This window comes from Rhododendron vialii, chromosome 7a (assembly GCF_030253575.1).
Source record: "Rhododendron vialii isolate Sample 1 chromosome 7a, ASM3025357v1".
NCBI lineage: Eukaryota > Viridiplantae > Streptophyta > Magnoliopsida > Ericales > Ericaceae > Rhododendron > Rhododendron vialii.
This window is the reverse complement of record NC_080563.1, coordinates 11,695,381-11,713,974: the sequence shown is the minus strand read 5'-3', so window position 1 is coordinate 11,713,974 and position 18,594 is coordinate 11,695,381. Positions and strand designations below refer to the sequence as shown.

The 18,594-nt window shown below is 39.0% G+C and overlaps 5 protein-coding genes across 7 annotated transcripts in view; 2 read left to right on the top strand and 3 right to left on the bottom strand.

Annotated features, from left to right (window-relative positions):
* The first annotated feature begins 3,927 nt into the window (after window positions 1-3,927).
* Window positions 3,928-5,179, top strand: LOC131331874 (uncharacterized). Its single transcript, XM_058365819.1, has 2 exons — window positions 3,928-4,461; window positions 4,565-5,179. Exons 1-2 carry the CDS (start codon window positions 4,444-4,446, stop codon window positions 4,949-4,951), a joined length of 405 nt encoding a protein of 134 aa, XP_058221802.1. The 5' UTR covers window positions 3,928-4,443; the 3' UTR covers window positions 4,952-5,179.
* Window positions 5,180-5,826: 647 nt separating this feature from the next.
* On the bottom strand, window positions 5,827-6,858 carry LOC131332655 (uncharacterized). The gene has a single exon (XM_058366952.1). The coding sequence runs from the start codon at window positions 6,856-6,858 to the stop codon at window positions 5,827-5,829; it is 1,032 nt and encodes a 343-aa protein (XP_058222935.1).
* A 3,106-nt stretch (window positions 6,859-9,964) lies between these two features.
* LOC131331873 (uncharacterized) overlaps window positions 9,965-18,594 on the top strand; it is a 33,561-nt gene continuing 24,931 nt past the window's right edge. For all 3 annotated transcript variants that reach the window (XM_058365815.1, XM_058365818.1, XM_058365816.1), the window contains exon 1: window positions 9,965-10,762. The gene's annotated coding sequence lies outside the window, so the exon portion shown is untranslated. The remainder of the gene's footprint in view (window positions 10,763-18,594) is intronic.
* LOC131332653 (uncharacterized) lies at window positions 11,882-12,829 on the bottom strand. The gene has a single exon (XM_058366950.1). The coding sequence runs from the start codon at window positions 12,827-12,829 to the stop codon at window positions 11,882-11,884; it is 948 nt and encodes a 315-aa protein (XP_058222933.1).
* LOC131332652 (uncharacterized) lies at window positions 13,277-15,562 on the bottom strand. The gene is made up of 5 exons (XM_058366949.1): window positions 15,123-15,562; window positions 14,818-14,988; window positions 14,386-14,657; window positions 14,111-14,226; window positions 13,277-13,951 (listed from the first exon to the last, which is right to left on the bottom strand). The coding sequence occupies exons 1-5, from the start codon at window positions 15,560-15,562 to the stop codon at window positions 13,277-13,279; spliced, it is 1,674 nt and encodes a 557-aa protein (XP_058222932.1).

The following is an 18,594-nucleotide window of genomic DNA, read 5'->3' as shown; positions in this document are numbered from 1 at the left end:
ATATATAAACAGCCTACAAAAATTAAGTGCTCCAATTTCTAATTCGTTTGAACAAATGCGAATATCTTTATTATTCTGAAAATATTATTGTAAAGGATCATAATTAACTTTTGTATCTAGAACTCTCATAATTAAGTGTCTGCTCTTTATTTAGGATCTTGTGAAGCAGAAACATGATTATTAGAGCCTTAAAAACAAAAGTTAATTATGTCTTTTTAGAATAATATGTTCAGAATAATAAGATAATTCACACTTGTTCAAATGGATTAAAAATTAGAGTACTTAATTTTTGTAAGCAGTTTATATATTAAAAATACAGTTAAAAAATTATCCCCTCCAATTTTCAATTCGTTTGAACCAGTGTGAAGATCTTATTATTTTGATCATATTATTCTAAAGAAACATAATTAAATTTTATCTCTAAAGCTCTTATAATCACGTTTTTGCTCCATAGAATTGCAAATAGGAAGGTTAAAATTTTTTTTCCCGCAAAACGGCCCCATTTTTTGGTGTGCGTAGGGGGTGCTGTGCCATGAGGCAAAGTAGAGCCCCCGCGTCCCGTGAATGAAGTCCACATTCCGGACCCACCAAGAGAAAATGACTTTCTAAGCACAACAATGCTACTCATGCAACAATTCAAGCACAACACTAAACACAATTTCTCACATACATGTGGGCTTTACACACACAAAGCCTACATGTATGTGAGAAATTGTGTTTGGTGTTGTGCTTAAATTGTTGCATGAGTATCATTTTTGTTCTTAGTGCACTCATGCTTCGCCCTATTACACGAGACTCCGGTCCCTGTAGTCCCTCAAATGGACAGTTCCTCTCTCTCTCTCTCTCTCTCTCTCTCTCTCTCTCTATATATATATATATATATATATATATATATATATATATATATATATATATATTAGTAAGTCTACTGGTACAGCAAAAGGGAACAGATTTTGTGTACAGATTTTTTGTGGGGCCCACTATGAGTCCCGTACAAATGATCCAAACCGTTCATTAAATGTAAAACAGTTTTTCAAGGGTCCTCGCGAAAAATCAGCTCAATCCGATACATATAAGTGTTCAATCCAATCATATAATGTTTTATTATCGTGGAATCTAAATCAAAAGTTAGATGATTGGACCGAGCACCTATAAGTATCGGATTGAGCAGATTTTTCACATGGGCCCTTGAAAAACTGTTTTACATTTAATGAACGGTTTGGATAATTTGTGTGAGACCCGTAGTGGCCCCACAAAAAATCTGTACACAAAATCTGTCCCCTTTTGCTGTACCACAGACTTACTCTGTGTGTGTGTGTGTGTGTGTGTGTGTGTGTGTATAATTCGAAGGATTGTGTGAGACTCACCTCAGAGTCTTACACATATAATTCGAACTGTTGAATAATTTTAAAATAAATCTTGGAGTGCATTGTGAAAAAATCAACTTAATCAGATAAGTATAAGTAATTCATTTAATTTTCTCGTTTTTCATTCAAAATTCAGGATATTGAATACTTAATGAAGTTTTTTTTTTAAAAGTTAGATAATTGTGTGCGTACAATCCTCGGAGCGAACTGAATTTTTGTGAGGCCTCTCAAATGATTATTTTAAAATTATTGAATTGCTCGGATTATACGTACGTGTGAGACTCCAAGCCACAACCATCCATATCTTACAAGAGTATCATAAACTACCCATTTGACCCCAAAAACGACAAAGCTTTAAGGGGCTGCAATTTCCCTCTCGAGGGACTACAAGGGCTTGGAGTTCCTAATATTAGTACTCCGTAATAAATAAATAAATAAATAAATATATAATTTTTTAATATTATATATATCAGTAGGGGTTAGCGATGTGTTAGTATGTTAATCAATAGGGGGTTTAAAGACTGCCCATAACCATGAGCCCCAAATTCGCCTCCCTTAGGTCTTGAATCTCCGCCTCCACTGTGGAGACATGGTGAGACAACCAACATTAGTAGAAAGAATTTCGCGAGGTGAACAGACAAAAATTAAATACATTTTTAAGAGAGACAATATTCCACTACCGCTGCAATATCTGAAGCAACTACTACATTGAGGGAGTGACAACTTTTGATGACCGCCATCACGTTCTATAAGGATCATCTGGTGATGAAATGCAAGAGCCAGTCGTAGACCCTCACGTATCGCCATAGCCTCCACAATTCGAGGGGAAGTCACACCAATTATCGACTTGAGGAACAAACCGGGATAATTTTTACAAAAAGTTCAACGAAAATAATAAAAAATAAAAAATACCGAAATTTTTTTAGACAAAAAAGTATGCAAAAAGCAGCCTTAATCCTCTGGGATTATTATTTTTGTCTTCATTCAATTTTTTTTTATTAATTTTACGTCAATTTTTAGTGGAATATTCGTTTGTCTTGATGAAAGTAATCTAAAAAAGTAAAAAAATTATGTTCTAGACAAAAAAAATTCTGAACAAGGAAAAAATAATCCAAAATAGATAAATTTTTAGATTATTTTTGCCTTTATTCAAAAAATAATTAGTCTTGAATATAATTTTTTTACATTTTTTATACCTCTAATCGAGACAAATCAATAATTCAAAAAAATTAAAGCAAACTAATAAGAAGAAATTAAATGAGCATCATACTTTAAAGACTTATTTAGATGCCTATTCTAGTGGATTTAGGCTCCGTTCCGGAAACCAAAATAAGTCCTTATTTTTTAAGAAGGCAATTTCAAGCTCAAAAATTATGGCCTTATTGAAATCTAAAAGTATGCAATATGGATCTTGTTTAGAAGATCTTGATGAGATCTTTTATACGATGCAAAAAAAATTTAAAAATTATTTTTCATTTACTTTATTTTTGAGTTTGAAAATGTGAAATAAGCTGTTTATTTTTTAAGAAGGTTTCTGGAATGGGGCCTAAATACTTATGTTATTATCCTGAAATTGCATTATTTGCCCACAATCCTCCTGGTAATGTATTAATATTAATATTCCCCCTGGTAATGTATTAATATTAATATTTTCATTTAATTAGATATGCCAGGACGCTCCAATCCCCTAACCTCTCTCTCTCTTATCCTCTCTCACACACACACAAACGACTCATCAACCCTCCACCGCTGCTCTTCATTGTCCCCGCTTGCCATGTCTACCATAGCCAAGTAGATTAAGCAAGACCTTGCCACAAAGATGCAAGTCGGGGATTCCCTGCGAAGATCCAAATTGAGTTGTCACGGCCTCGCGGGTCTCCCCTCTCTCTGCGCACATCGAGATTGGTCATACAAAAAAATTTGAAAGAAGGAAAAAAAATAGTCCTCCCGAATTATTTAGAGCATCCCCAATGGGGATGTAAAACCAAGTGCTATACTTATAATACAACCCAAATGTAAAAAAAACTGCTCCAATGGGGATGTAAAATAGCAATTTTGGAGATGGAAAATAGCATAAATGGAAAGAGAGATGTATATTTACATCTCCTTTTGGCTGCAGCTATAAATTACAGGTCATCAAACATCATCCAATCCAACTGAAATACCAGAATTTTGGACAGCCGGAGGTTACCTGATTTCGTCGGAAAGGCATCGGAAATTGGAAGAACACGCCGGAATCTGGTAGAACACGCCGGAATCCGGAGATGACCGTCTCGTACCCCGATTCTTGACGATCCATGGACGGCGCATGCCGCCAGCTGTCCGCCGGCTGTACCCTTCTGAAACTCTCGCCGGCTGTGCCTTTCCGTCTATGATTTCTCCCTTTGGTTCAGAGAAAGGGAGAAGAGGGCTGGGTTCGACGCCAGAGAGAGAGAGAGAGAGGGGGGTATGCTACAGAGAGAGAGAGAGAGAGAGAGAGAAAGAGGGGTCGTCTGGTTTGAGAGGAGAGGAGGCGTCTGTGTGTTCGTAGAGAGAGAGAGAAAGAACAGATGATAAAAGAAGAGAAAGAGTAAAGTTGGACACGGGTTGGAATTTAGCCAATCCGACCGTTGGTCCTTTTTTTTTTTTTTTGATTAAAATCCAACCGTTGGTGACCCAACGGCTGTTTTGGTGTTGAAAAAAATTTGCAACGGTCCATTTTTTTCCCCTGCCTATAAATGTGTCTTAATAGAATTTTAGACAACAAAATTTTTATTCATTCTCCACAAACACCCTCCAAAAAAATAGTGTATTAATTATGGCAGAAGGAAGTCATAGTGCGAGAGGAAAATCGTTCAACTCCGATCAAGATGAAGCAATTTGTAATGCTTACTTGTGCGTTAGTCAAGACCCGATTATTGGTACCAACCAACCAATATCTAAATTATGGGATCGGGTTGCAAAAAAATATACCGAATTCACAGGAGGCGATGTACGATCGGATGCTTCTATCAAGTCTCGATGACAAGTCATCCAGCAGGCTTGCAACAAATATCGTGGATATTTAAGGCAAATTCAAAGGCAACATCAAAGTGGAATGACAGAACAAAATGAGGTATTATTATTTTGTTAATAATAGTATTATTTTGTTTTCATAAGAATTTGTTAATATTATTATTTTGATAATTAATTAAATTAATTTGTTATTATTTGTATAGATTGATCTAGCGAAGAGACATTACAAAGATACTGAGACTAAACCTTTCGCCAATTTGGATTGTTGCTGGGCAATCTTAGAACACAGTATGAAGTGGGCGGATTTAACCCCACCCCGGTCCAACCCAAGATCTTCACAAATGGATACAAGTTCGGTCCCGCTATCTCCTGATTTCTCTCAAAATCCAAACTTAGACTCTCCTGATTTCTCTCAAGTTCCAAACACAGCGACTACATTGGAAGATAGCAATCCTACGAGTGGAGGTAGTGTTCAGTCTCCAAGAAAGAGGCCTCCTGGATGTAAAGCATCAAAGGCAAAATTATTGAAGACCAAAAAATCAGGAAATGAAGAACGTGAATGGATAAACTTGATGGAAAAATTCAACTAAACTACATCTGACAAGGAAAGTAGGAGAGCTGAAATGGAAGCAAGAAGAGTCGCGGCTTTGGAAAGGACTACAGCAAATGATGAGAGAAGGGTGGCGCTTGAGGAGAGGAAGGCAGCAATAAAGGAAAAAGAGATGGAAGATAGGATTATGCAAATGGACTTGGATTTGGTTCAAGACCCCCAAATGAAGGCCTATTATCAGTATCGCAAGGGTGAAATCTTGGCTAAATGGACGGCTAGCTCAAGTTCGAAAGGTTATTTTCCTGATTATTGATTGTAATAATTTTTTATTGTCATATGTAATAGTCTTTAGCAATTATGTAATAATCTTGACTTTGATGTAATCGTTGAGTACTATTCGATAATAAAATGCATTTTATTTAGCTAATGAAGTACAAGATTCGATAATGAAGTACAAGACTCGAAAATGAAATACAAGACTCGATAATACTCGATAATGAAAAACAAGACTCGAAAATGAAAGACAAGACTCGATAATACTCGATAATGAAAACAAGACTCGAAAATGAAATACAAGACTCGATAATGAAATACAAGACTAGAAAATGAAATACAAGACTCGATAATGAAATACAAGACACGGGAACCTCATTCTTCATCTCCATTACGGGCCCATAGATGTTCAATAAGATAATTGCGGAGCGAATGATGTGTCTCATTTGATCGAATCCTGCGGTTATTTTTAAAGAAATCAACCAATGCAGGAGTGATATCTCTCGATACTTGAATTGGGTTGGAAGAAAGAAGTTCAGTAATTTCATCACTAGCATCATGATCACGTTGGTCTTCAATTATCATGTTATGCAAAATGACACATGTTTTCATGATGTAGCCTAGATCCTCCTCATTCCAGAATCACGCCGGTCCTCTCACAATTGCCCAGCGTGCTTGGAGTACGCCAAATGCCCTTTCAACATCCTTGCGACATGCCTCCTGCATCCTCGCAAAGTGTTGCTTCTTTCTTCCTTGTGGTTGAGAATTGGTTTGGACGAGAGTCGCCCATTTTGGATAGATACCATCAGAAAGGTAGTACCCCATGTCGTACTGACTCCCATTAACAACAAAATGGGCTGGAGGGGCACGACCGGCACTGAGATCATCAAAGAGATGAGATTGATCAAGCACGTTGATATCGTTGAATGACCCAGGCATGCCAAAGAAAGCATGCCAAATCCATAAATCATACGATGCAACTGCTTCAAGTACAATAGTGGGTTTTCCGCTGCAGCCACTGAAGAAGCCATGGTAAGCAGTTGGACATTTGTCCCACTGCCAATGCATACAATCCAAGCTGCCTAGCATTCCAGGAAAACCACGTTGATTGCCCACATGTAGGAGCCTTGCAGTATCTCTTTCATTTGGTTTTCTCAAGTATTCTGCTTCAAAAATAGAGATAACACCTCTACAGAAGCTTTGAAGAGACTCAACTGCTGTATTTCCCCCAATCTTGAGATACTCATCAAGACTATCAGCAGGCGTCCCGTATGCCATCATCCTCAGAGCTGCTGTCATCTTTTGGATACCAGAAAGACCTGCAACTCCCGTCGCATCATTCCTTTGGACGAACGTCACGTCATGTTGTTGGAGTTTGCCCAAGATCTTGTGAAATAAGGGCCGACTCATTCGAAAACGTTGCTGAAACAACTTTTCGTCGTAGAGCGGATACTCACAAAAGTAATCATCATTGAGTCGTTGGTTAGCAGCAACTCTGTCACGGGAGATCCAGGCTCGACCGCTTGTAGAACCAACATGACCTCTTTGTTGGCGTCTTCTTTGAAATTTTTGGTATTGCCTGGCCATGATCAATTGCGCCATTGCAATCTCATCATCATCGGAGCAAGATCCGTCAAATTCTCCCAGTAATATTCTGTGGGTTAAACTGCTCATGATGATTTTTTTGGAAAGAGGAGACTGTATATAGATTTGAGTCTGAGAATGAATAATGGGGAGGATAGTATATATAGATGGTAAGTAAACGGTGTAGTTGAAAGTAGATAAGAGTAAATGACTGAAGTAAATGGTGTTGGTGAGAGTAGATGCGAGTAAATGATGTAGGTGAGAGTAAATGATGTAGTTGAGAGTAGATATGAGTAAATGACGATAGTAAATGGTGTAATTGAGAGTGGGGAGTAAATGGATCAATTAAATGACGTGGTTGAGAATTGATGGGAGTAAATGGACGAAGTAAATTGTGTAACTGAAGTGGATGAAAAGTAAAAACAAAAATATGGGACGGAAGTATTTTTTTTTTTCCGAATTTTTTTTTTAAATTTCTCGATTACCGGATATCAAAATTATTTTTCAACGGAAGTAGTACTTAAATTAGGATTAAGAAAGTTGAGGAAAATTAAGGAGGATTGAAAGTTAGTTAATTATCCATCTTTTTTTTACATCTCACCATTGGATTGGCATAGGTTCTATTTTACATCTAACCAACTTTTAACCACTTTTTTCATCTAAAATAACTATACAACCTCTTCTATTTTACATCCCCATTGGGCATGCTCTTAACCAAAACAGGTCTTAAAACTCCTCAAAATCAGCCTCCGCTTCATGCGTACTAGAGGGATGGCATACACATTACGTGTGTGAATGGGAGCACGGCAAAGTGCAAACCCAAAAATAGTGGAGGAGCAGTTGTAGTAGCCAGCGGGAAGTTTTTTTTGTTTGTTTACTATTTTGTCCTTCCCCTGGTATATGGCTTGGAATGTAATAAGCTATTTTTGAGGGACTAGTTTGGAAATGAAAGAATCTATATAGCTTTATAGCACTAAATGATGCTTTTCCTTTATATATTAGAATGGATTGATTCCACAGCCCAAGCTTTGCCATTGAAAAATGAAGTCATTTTTATATCGCCTATGTGCGAGCAAAAATTGAACTCTAAGAGCGTCCACACTCGTTTACGTAGTACTTTTCATTGCTATTGTCATTTTTAAGCAACCAATAGTGTCGTTTTCGTCAAAAATGGCAATGGCGTTGCACCCATTTTGCTATTTTTTCCTTTCTCAATTACAAATGTCAACTCACCATAAATTTTGCCATATATGACAAGAAAATGATATTGGCCAAAATTGAGAAAATTTTGGAAATATAATAGTGTGGCACCCTATTTGCTATTTTCATTTTTTCTGGGGTTAAATCATAGTTATTGATACCGTTCCGTACCGGCCGGTACGTACCGTTTTGACGAAGAACCGGTACCCTAACCCCCCAATTTCGTTCCGGTCCCAATACTGGTCAGTACCGGATTTTTCGGGAAATACCGGACGGTATCAGGATACCGGAAATTCCGGCTGAAATTTTGCAGAGTTTTTTTTTTTTTTTTTTGGGGCTACGTTTTTCTTTTTCTGGTCCCCCCCCAAAAAAAAAAAAACGTTTCAGGCCCAAAAAAATAAAAAAAAGTTTTTAAAAATTTTAGCAAAAAATGGGCACCATAGTACGTGCGCGAGACTTAGATCCCGAATTTGCACACCCCTGCGCACGAATAACCCGTGACGCGCACCCGGTTAATTGGTTTCCGAATCAGTTTTTCCAAATTGTCTTCGGCCACGGCACATTTTTCCGAGCGCGTGAGACCTCTTATTGGGTTCTCATTCACAAGTTCACTAGTGTGCAAAGTCATTTAAAGGTTAAAGAATTTTGTAACTAAGCAATGTGGGACTAGAGAATCTCTAATAGAGATATTTTATAATGAATTGTATGATATGGGGGATTTTTTTGAATTATAATTATATATAATTATAATTATATATAATTATTATATATATTGTAGTTGCGGTAAATTCGTACCAGTAGAAAAATCGATACTCTGTCCGAAACGGTATTCAGAACTATGGGTCAAATTTAGCAACAATTTAGCAACGTTGATGCTCTAAAATTTTTTTTTTGGTCAAATTTGGAAAGGATTTAATGCAAGCAAATGTGCCATACGCGGATATGCACCACGATGGCATATTTCCTTTCGTCCCGAAACAAACACTACCAATCAACCACTGACCTGCAATCCATGAATGCCTCCGGTTTGTCGACAATGGAAAGGGGATAACAACCACCCACCGATACTTTTGTTTGTTTGTTGGGTCTTTTGTTTTAACGCTTTGGCGCGCTAGATACGGAGTACCTCTGTAACTGGCCGCGTCTCTTTCGGATCAGATTTATGAGAATCAAACCCGGCCACGTCTCTTGTCTCTGTGTATACACAACGGAGTTCCACGTCTCTTCCAGTTCAGATTCTAACGAAATTCAGGGCTGAAGCCCCGTCCCAATTGAACAAAACAGCTCCGCCGGAGAAGAGAACGGATCTGGACAACCCAGTTATGCTGCCGCCACTCCTTCTCGAATCGGCTACTCCGATCCAATTGAACAAAACAGTCTCGCCGGAGAAGAGAACGGATCTGGACCACCCAGTTATGCTGCCGCCACTCCGTCTCGAATCAGCTACCCGGACACAATTGAACAAAATAGATTCGCCGGAGAAGAGAACAGATCTGGATACAACCCAGTTATGCTGCCCCCCGAATCAAACGCCTCCCAATCCTAAAGAAGAGAAGGGCAGAGAAGAGACGTGAAAGAGGTGTTCGAAGGAGATGCCAAAGGGAAAGCTGAAGGGTTCGATTCATATCTTGGGCTTTATCGATTCGATACGGCATGTTTTCCATTTGGTACGACCACGTCAGTCCATGGCCTTTTCTACGGTTTTGAAGTTTCGATCAAGCGGATTTTTTTTTTTTTTTGGTTTGAAATCACTGAAAATTTGTGTTTGTTTCTTATTTTAGAGAAATGAGGGTCAATTTTAACGGTAATTTAGCCTATTGGGTTGAACGTGCTTGCATCCCGATCTTAATCTCGCGTCTGTAAAACTCTGTTTTGATTTTATTTTGCATCTTGCAGTGTAAAATGGTTTGTTTTCGTTTTCACGTTCTCTGTTGCCTCGTCCGTTGGTCTTTTTGGAAAAAAACACTAAACAATCTATGAACTTGTGACAGGTGCATACGGCTGTTTGTATCCAAAGTTCTGGTGGATATGTGACTGCTCAAGATATGAACAAAGCTAACTTACTTTTGTTTGGTAAGTTAAGCTTTCATAGAACCAAAAAACCAGATTACAGAACCACTAGGGGCGTACCCCTACGACCCAAACCATACAAACGCATAGGCCTAAGCCAAAACAAAAAGGAAGGTACATGCCCCCAAAACAGAGGGCAAGACGGAAATCCAGAAAGGTAATCACCAGCCAGGACGGAGGAGTACAGACCAAAACCAGAAAAGCGCAGAATTAAGAACCATCAAAAATCTTAGAAGAGATTTGCCAGTCCATGCACAGTTGATGGTTAGCAGCATTTCGCTTGATTCCATGCCAAGAGCTTATGAAGTATCTTAGATCAGCAACAATCTTCAACACCACACCCTCAACACTGTCCATCCTTTGTCAAAAAATTCTTGAATTCCTCTCCTTCCCAAGTTGGTACATAGTAGCTGCAAGGGAGATTTTGCAAACAGACTGCATCAGACCATTACCCTTCCTGTGTTGGTTTAACCAATCCAACTCCTGTAACATGGTAACCGAAGTTTTGAACATGGTAGAAAGTGTCCAAGAAGCTCTGAGATTAGTGAAAAATGTAGCGATTCAATTAATACATTATCGAGAACCAAAAGCTCCCCCGGGAAAGGGAAAAAGAATCGATAAAAATCTTCATGTGGTAGACTTGCTGAACATTCTATTTCATCATCAACTACCTCGGCTCAATCATCAATGAAGGGGAAAAAGAATGCCATGGCTAATCACTCAGGTATGGAAGCCATTATATTCCGTTCTTCTTGTTCTTTAAAAGCTCTTATGTTTCCTTGCTCTTCTGAATTAAGGATTTTAATAAGTTTGCACGAATGGGGTTTGGGTAGGGGGGTATCAGAGAGAGGACACCGGAGGTGCACAATGGGGGATGAGTCATCCCTAGATCAGGGATCATCCTAAGAGGCTAGATTTCCCAGCTTTTTTATGTCCACTTAGTATCATTGCTACGTTTTTTACAATTTGTTCAGGGCTATACCTTCATTTTTGTGGCTTTGTAAGGTTTTCTTCCATAATTTTGTAGTAGGTTACTTAATTATGTTGCAGGTTTTGTTAAATTATTAAGGAGAACAACAAGCAAAGCTAAACAGGAGTGGGGTTCCGTTTGGGACAGGGGGCGTATCAGAGGGAGGTTTAATGTGTATCCCTGTCTCTTTGATTCTCTCTTTTTTAGAAGTTTTGGTTATGCGATTATTCTTTTTATCTTTTACATTAGGAAAATAATATTCTGTCCATAGTGCTCATATTGATGAGGACTTGAGGGAAACTGTGACATGAAATTGTAAACTGGATGAATAAGATTTTTTTTTTCTTATTAAGATTGAATATGTATAAATTAACCCCTTGAAGAACATTGAAATTAGGCTTTTTGTGGCAAGATGTCTGTGGTGGTAGTAAACTTGGAAAATGAGCTACTTCTTATTTCTGAAGATTCAAAGAGTATGTTAGTGATGTGAATTCATTTTTGAAGTGGAGTTTCTGCTATTGGGAAAATAGGTTCAAGAATCTATATGAATGAAATTTATATTATGTGGAAAATATATGTTATCTTCGTCTCTCTATTGTTTTAGTTGCCGTTGGTTTCCATTTTTGAGACTTAATTCATGCGAGTACAAATCTCTTTGTTGTTTTTAGATTTCTAACAAAAATTACATGTTAGATATATAACAAAAATCACTGAATCATCTTTAGCTGAGTTAGGGAGCACGGTAGCAGGGATACTATCCAAGATCTCTTTTTTTTGTTGTTGGGAAATAGATCATTTTATAGCACCAAAACAACAGGGAAAACACCCTTCCAAACAAACTGTACAAGCAATGTAGCTACACATTACATCACTCTACAAAACTCTAGGAATACCAGGCCCAAAAATTCTACGCGGAAGTTTCCAAAGCTCACACATGCTTTGGTTCTCCACTGAACTAGGAATCACTTTCCAAGAATAAACGTGAGATCTAATGTACTCATCTATACTATCCAACACTTCAGGTGCACATCTAGATCTCCCACCAAAGATACGGGAATTTCTCTCCATCCAAATGTGATAAACTGCTGCAGCGAAGACTAATTTGAAAAGGAGAGATTGGAAAGAATTACCCCTGCAGAAATGAATTGCCCAACTAACTTCAGAATTCCATAGATCAGCCTTCCTTTGAATCTGAAATCTGTATAAAATGACTTCCCAAATGTTGCTTGAATAACAGCAATGAAAGAACAGGTGCTGCAAAGACTCATCAGCCTGGGAACAGAGCACACAAGTAGGGTCAACCTCCATTCCCCACTTCCGTAATCTGTCCTTAGTGGAAAGCCTTTTTAGACAGGCAAGCCACAAAATGAATGCCCATTTTGGTACATTCCGAGGGAACCAAACTAGGGATGCCCAAGGGACTTTCTCACTTTTGGATCTTATAGCTTCCCAAGTATGCTTAGTTGTATACTGACCATTAGGTGATATATGCCACCGAACCTCATCTTCCATCTCAATTTGAGGAACCAGATTCCCAGGAATAGCCATCTGAATTTGATGAATCAGATTGTTTCTTGGCCTAGGCCAATGCCAAATACCATTAGAGATTACTGAGCTAACTGTCGCAGACGCAGCTGTACCCAACCTAGACACTGTTCTGTCATCCAGAATCTTATACAGAGGCCCCCATGGATGCCAGTTGTCATACCATAGAGAAGTACCCAAACCATTGCCTATATGATGTTTAACAAAATTTTGGCCTAGACCTCTTAATTTAAGAATTTTCCTCACAGTCCAAGAACAATCATAGGGTACCTTCATCACCCAAAAATGTTGGTCCTTTATGATATAGCTGTGAATCCATTTAACCCACAAAGTGTCCTGTTTTTTTACAGAGGGCCCATAAGTGCCTTAGCATAGTGGTTTTATTCCATTCTTTGAGTGACCTCAAACCCAGACCTCCTTCAGCTTTAGGGGTACAAATTTCCATCCACTTGACTTTAGCTCCTCCTTTTTTGAGTTTGAGACCTGACCAGAGGAAAGCCCTTAAGATAGCCTCAACTTCTTTCGTAATCTTCTGAGGTAGGATGAATAGTGAACATCAATAATTTTGCATACTAAAGAGGACAGATTGAATAAGCAAAGCCCGGCCCCCAAAAGACAACAAACTGTTTGACCAACTAGCAATTCTTTGTTGAGTCCTTTCTTTTAGCTGAACACAGTCATCATATTTGAGTCTAGTTGAGATAAGGGGAACTCCCAAGTATTTCACAGGAGAGACCCTTCAGGAATTGGAAGAATGCTAAGAATATCAGTCTTAACAGCAGGGTTAACACCTGAAAAGAAGATCTGGCTTTTGAGAAGATTAGGTTTAAGGCCAGAGGAATAGTAAAAATCATCCAGAGCTTCCTTGAGAATAGCAATTGAGTGGCAATCAGTTCCAGCCATTAAGAATAAATCATCAGCAAAAGCCAGATAAGAAATAGACAGAGCTGAACACTTTGGATGGTAATTGAACTGACCCTCAGAAATCTTCTTTTGGAGGATTGCATACAGACCTTCCATTATCAAGAGAAAAAGATATGGAGCTATAGGGTCTCCTTGTCTAAGGCCTTTCTCACCTTTGAAGAAGCCCTCCAATTCCCCATCTATCACAATCGAATACATGGCAGAAGTAATACAAATTCTAACCCAAGAGATGAATTTGGAAGGAAAGTTCAGAGCCACCATGACTTCAAAGAGAAAATCCCAATCTACAGAATCATAGGCCTTCATAAGATCTATCTTGATGGCACATCTATCTGGCCCAGAGTCTCTTTGATAGTTCCTAACAAGTTCTTGCATGAGGAGAATGTTATCAGAGATTGACCTTCCTTTGACAAAAGCAGCTTGACCTTTGTTGATAATGTGAGGAAGGACAGGTTGTAACCTACTGGCAAGAATCTTAGTATTAGCTTTTTAAATGGTATTACAACAGGCAATGGGCCTGTACTCCTTCATGGATTGTGGGCAGCTAGTTTTAGGAATTAGAGTTAATGCAGTGGCATTAACTTCTCTTAATAAAACACCAGTTTGGAAAAAGGAAAGAACAGCTGCAGTTACCTCATCTCCTACCACAGTCCAGTTTTTTTGAAAGAAGCTAGCATTATATCCTTCAGGCCCTGGGGATTTATCACCATTTATAGCAAAAATAGCTACCTTAACCTCTTCAGGAGTAACTGGAGATATGAGAGAAGCATGAAAAGAGGTAGGGACAGTGTTAGTGAAAGTTAACCTCTCATTTGTGGGTCTTTTATACTCAAATTTGGAACCAAGCATATTCTTTTAGAATCTGAGAATTTCTTCCTTAACAGCTTGAGGTTCTTCTAGTCTAGTACCCCCAGCATCACATATAGAGATGATCTTGTTCCTCATCCTGTGGCTAGCAACTTTCTTATGGAAAAATTTCGTATTATTGTCACCCAAGTTTAACCATCTAATTCTGGACTTCTGTCTACTCCAACTCTCCTCAGCCAAGCTGAGCCCATTGTAATGAAGAAGGGACAGTTTCTCATATTCCATTAAAATAGGATCCCCAGGGGCATGAGCACACCTACTCTGAATATGGACAAGCTCTTCATTTGCTGCCAAAACTCGCTTCTGAATGTCACTGTAAAAATCCTAATTGAGCTTCTTCAGACAAGGTTTAAGCCTTCTCAATTTCTTGTATAAAAGCAGCATAGGAGAATCATCAGAATCTATTTGAGCAGTCCAAGAGAATTTAAGAATATCAGCAAACGACTTGTGATTCATCCAAAAGTTAAAAAAACTTGAAAGCTTTCATCCCTCCTTTGTAAGGAAGAATTGAAACTGTAAGAGGGCAGTGGTCAGAAACTCCAGGTGTAAGAACAACAGCCTCAGATTCAGTAAAGATATTTTGCCATTGAGCATTAACCACTGCCCTATCCAATCTACTATAACAATGCTCACAGCCTGCTCTCCTATTAAACCAAGTGAACCAAAAGCCTGTAGAATTAATATCCTCCATTCCAATATCTTCTAAACATGTATTAAAATCCCCAGCAGAAGGAGCATCAAAAGAACCATGATCTGATCTTTCATTCTGCCATCTCACAGCATTGAAATCAGTAAATCACCCATCAAAATCCAAGGCTGATGACCAACAAGACTATAGCTAGTACGAAGATCATCCCACAATTTCTTCCTATTACCAGCTTGATTAAAACCATAAACAATAGAGATAACAAAAGTCTTCATCTCCATGGTAACTGACAACAACATCATTTGATCAGAAGTAGAAAGAAGACTCACCGATGGACCCTGCTTATCCCAAGCAACAATGATTCTAGCTACAGAGCTAGACCCTATATTATGAAGAAACTCCCAACCAGAAGGAAGGCATTTTTGCATAACTACTGCCAGATTTTCCTGCCTAACCTTGGTTTCCACAATCCCTATCAAGGATAATCGACTAGTATGAATGAATTTTTTTATTTCCATCTGCTTTCTGGGGCTATTAAGGCCCCTTATATTCCAGGAAGCAATCTTAATCATTTCTTTTTTGAGTTCCTTGGCTTTTTAGTTGCCCCAGGTTTCTTCCCACCACTTGGCTGCTTATCATCAGTAGCCACAGACTTAAGAGCCAAAAAGACAGCATCTGGATCTGTCATATCAACACCAAGATCAGAAGGAAGGAAACCATACTCAACAGTTCCACTAGGTCCAGGTACACCCACATCAGTCGCAGCAATATCTATATCATTCCCCATGCTTGCACTGACGTTCTGACCAATCTCTATCTCCTGTAAAATTGAAAACTGATTGATACAGGGGAGTTCAACCCCTGGCACCACAAGATTAGGGCCCTGGCTCACGGGTGGAACAGTAACAGAGACATCATCCACCTTTCCTGCTTTAACAACCCACACCTTATTCTGAGGAACACTAGGGCCTTTACCATCCATCTGCTCACTTACCCTTTGACCAGTTTCCTTGTTCTGACCACATTCAAAGTGACCAAAAACACCACAGGAAGTACATTTAGCTGGTCTCCAAGGATATTTCACATCAATGATAACCAACTGCCCAGAAGAAGTAATAAGATCAAATGAATGAGGCAAAGAGGACTTCAAATCTACTTCCACACAGACTTTAGCAAAACTGACTCTCTTAGCAGATTCTGTCATTTCATCAGCATAAAGTGGTTTACCCACTGCACTAGCAAGATAACTCAAGCCCTCAGCTGACCAGTACTGAAGAGGAACATTATACAATTGAATCCAGATAGGCAGCCTAGTCAATCCCTCCTTTTCAAGAACAATACCAGAATACCACTCTTGTAACACCATCAGCTTACCCCCCATATGACATGGACCAGCTTCTAAAACTTGCCTACATGCACCTTCAACTCCAAATTGGAAGAAAAAGAAACCCTTGTCATTAGATAGAACATCTTTCAGACCAAACTTACCCCACATATTAAAAGCAAAGGAGCGAACCATAAGGTAAGGGAGCTTCTTATCCACAAAGTGACCTACAATGCAGTCCTTCCACCTCTCAGCCCCTAGGAGTTCCACAGACTTAGGAGGAGAAACCTTAACCTTCTCCCCATCCAACTCAGGGGGAAAAAACTGAAGATCCATTCGCTTATGACCCTCCGTAGGAGGAGAAACTTTGTCCTTCCAAGATGAGCCCATAGCCAAGACCACAGGGTCAGTACGCACAGAACTAGACGCCAACAGTTTCCGTTTCTCCTCAACTTCAGCACGCAAAGCCCTAACCTCGGCATTTAAGCTTTTAATCTGCCTTACAATAGGGGTATCATCTGCCCGAATCTCAAGGTGCTCATTATTATCAATAGTAACAGAATCAAGAACATCAAGCACATTCAAACAACTTGCCAAGTTTCCAATAGCGGAAGAACTACCCTTGCCATTCGAATTACGAACGCCAGAACTAGGGTTTGGCGCACTAATCACAGAAGTTAAAAGAGGAAAATCCACAGAGAGATCCATGAGAACACTTAGCAGAAAGTAACGAGAACTAACCTAGAAATCAGGACACAAACAGCAAGATCACAATCGAGAGAGAGGAGATCGCGCTCCTCGCAGAATCGCCATTTCCAGAACACTACTTTTTTGTTTGGGTGCCATGAATTACCTCTAATAATAGAAGCCACCTTAAAGGATAAGTTTCTAAGCAGATTATGGTCCCTTCTTTCCCCAAACCAAGCTTTCAGGGGGCCAAGTGGATGGCAGTTATCTAGCCATAGAAAAGTATTCAGTTCATTGCCTACAATGGACTTAATCCAGGGTTGAACCCACTGCCTCAGATTAAATTTTTTTCCTAATTGTCCACGAGGCATTTGCAGGAATGTTCATAGACCACATACAGTGATCCTTAATCAAATAGGTATGAATCCACCTGATCCATAAAGTGTCAGCTTTCCTAGTAATGGCCACAATAGTTTGGTCATAGCAGCCCTATTCCCGTCCTTGAGGGATCTAAACCCAAGGCCATCCTCCTTAGGTGTACAGACATCACTCCACTTTACTTCAGCACTGATTTCAGTCTAGAAGAAGGACCTCAAGATAGCTTCAACACTCTTGAGCACTCTCCGAGGGAGGATAAAAATGGAGCTGAGAACTGAAAACCAAAGAGCTAATACGTTGGGCCCTGCCTCCATAGGATACCTGAATGGCAAATCCCCAGCTGCAATATATGGAATATTGGGGCTTAACCACATCCTGCACCGCTGCAAAGAAAATACTCCCTCTGTCCCATAAAGTTGGTCCCCTACGAAACTCTGTGCAATTTTGAACATAAAAATAAAATAATTTTTGATTTTTTTTGCACTGCTCGAAAGATCTCATCGAGATCGATCAAATAAGATCCATATTGCACAAATATTATTTCGGTAAGTACATTATTTTTAAGCTTGAAAATTCTTAATTTTGTAGGGGACTAACTGTACGGGACGGAGGGAGTAGTACTCTTCTCCAAATTAGGTCTATCACCTGAATAAAGATAGAAATCATCCAGCAGTCTTAATCAACTGAAAAGAGCTACTATCAGCACCACATAGCACAGACAGGTCATTAGCAAACACTTGGTGGAAATCTGAAGATCAAGACACTTGGGATGAAAAGTGAATTGGCCTTGAGAAATAATATGCGTGGGGACTAATTTGATAGACTTAAGAGCACACATGATTTATAACTACAGAAAACTTGGCAGATGACACACATTGTTTGATGGGGTTTTTATAGGCCGGTCGTGTAAATTAGGCTTGAGCCCAAATTAGTCCCCGCGTATATTATTTCTACCCGATATAGTCCTGGCCTATTATTTCAGACAAAAATACCCACGGGTCACACATACAGCTCGCATAGTTCACATATACAGTTCACATAGTTCATTGGGGCAAAAAAGTCATTATGCAACATAACAAAGCCTATCCAGGTTTGGCAACAATATTTAGGGTTGGGATGAATCCGAAGCTAAAAAGTAGGACCTGCCTCATAATTTTCTTTTGTTTGATCCACTTGATAAACGCTTCTGGAAAATCCATTACAGTCATAGTATCA

Bases quoted from the DNA above. Each gene is read 5' to 3' on its own strand.
- LOC131332655 (XM_058366952.1), bottom strand. From the start codon at position 6,858: ATGAGCAGTTTAACCCACAGAATATTACTGGGAGAATTTGACGGATCT.
- LOC131332653 (XM_058366950.1), bottom strand. From the start codon at position 12,829: ATGAAGGTACCCTATGATTGTTCTTGGACTGTGAGGAAAATTCTTAAA.
- LOC131332652 (XM_058366949.1), bottom strand. From the start codon at position 15,562: ATGATTAAGATTGCTTCCTGGAATATAAGGGGCCTTAATAGCCCCAGA. The intron at 14,989-15,122 runs GTGAGATGGCAG...TTGGTTTAATAG, and splicing joins GATTTACTGATTTCAATGCT to GAGAGCAGGCTGTGAGCATT. The intron at 14,658-14,817 runs GTTTTTTTAACT...GGATTTTTACAG, and splicing joins GGAGGGATGAAAGCTTTCAA to TGACATTCAGAAGCGAGTTT.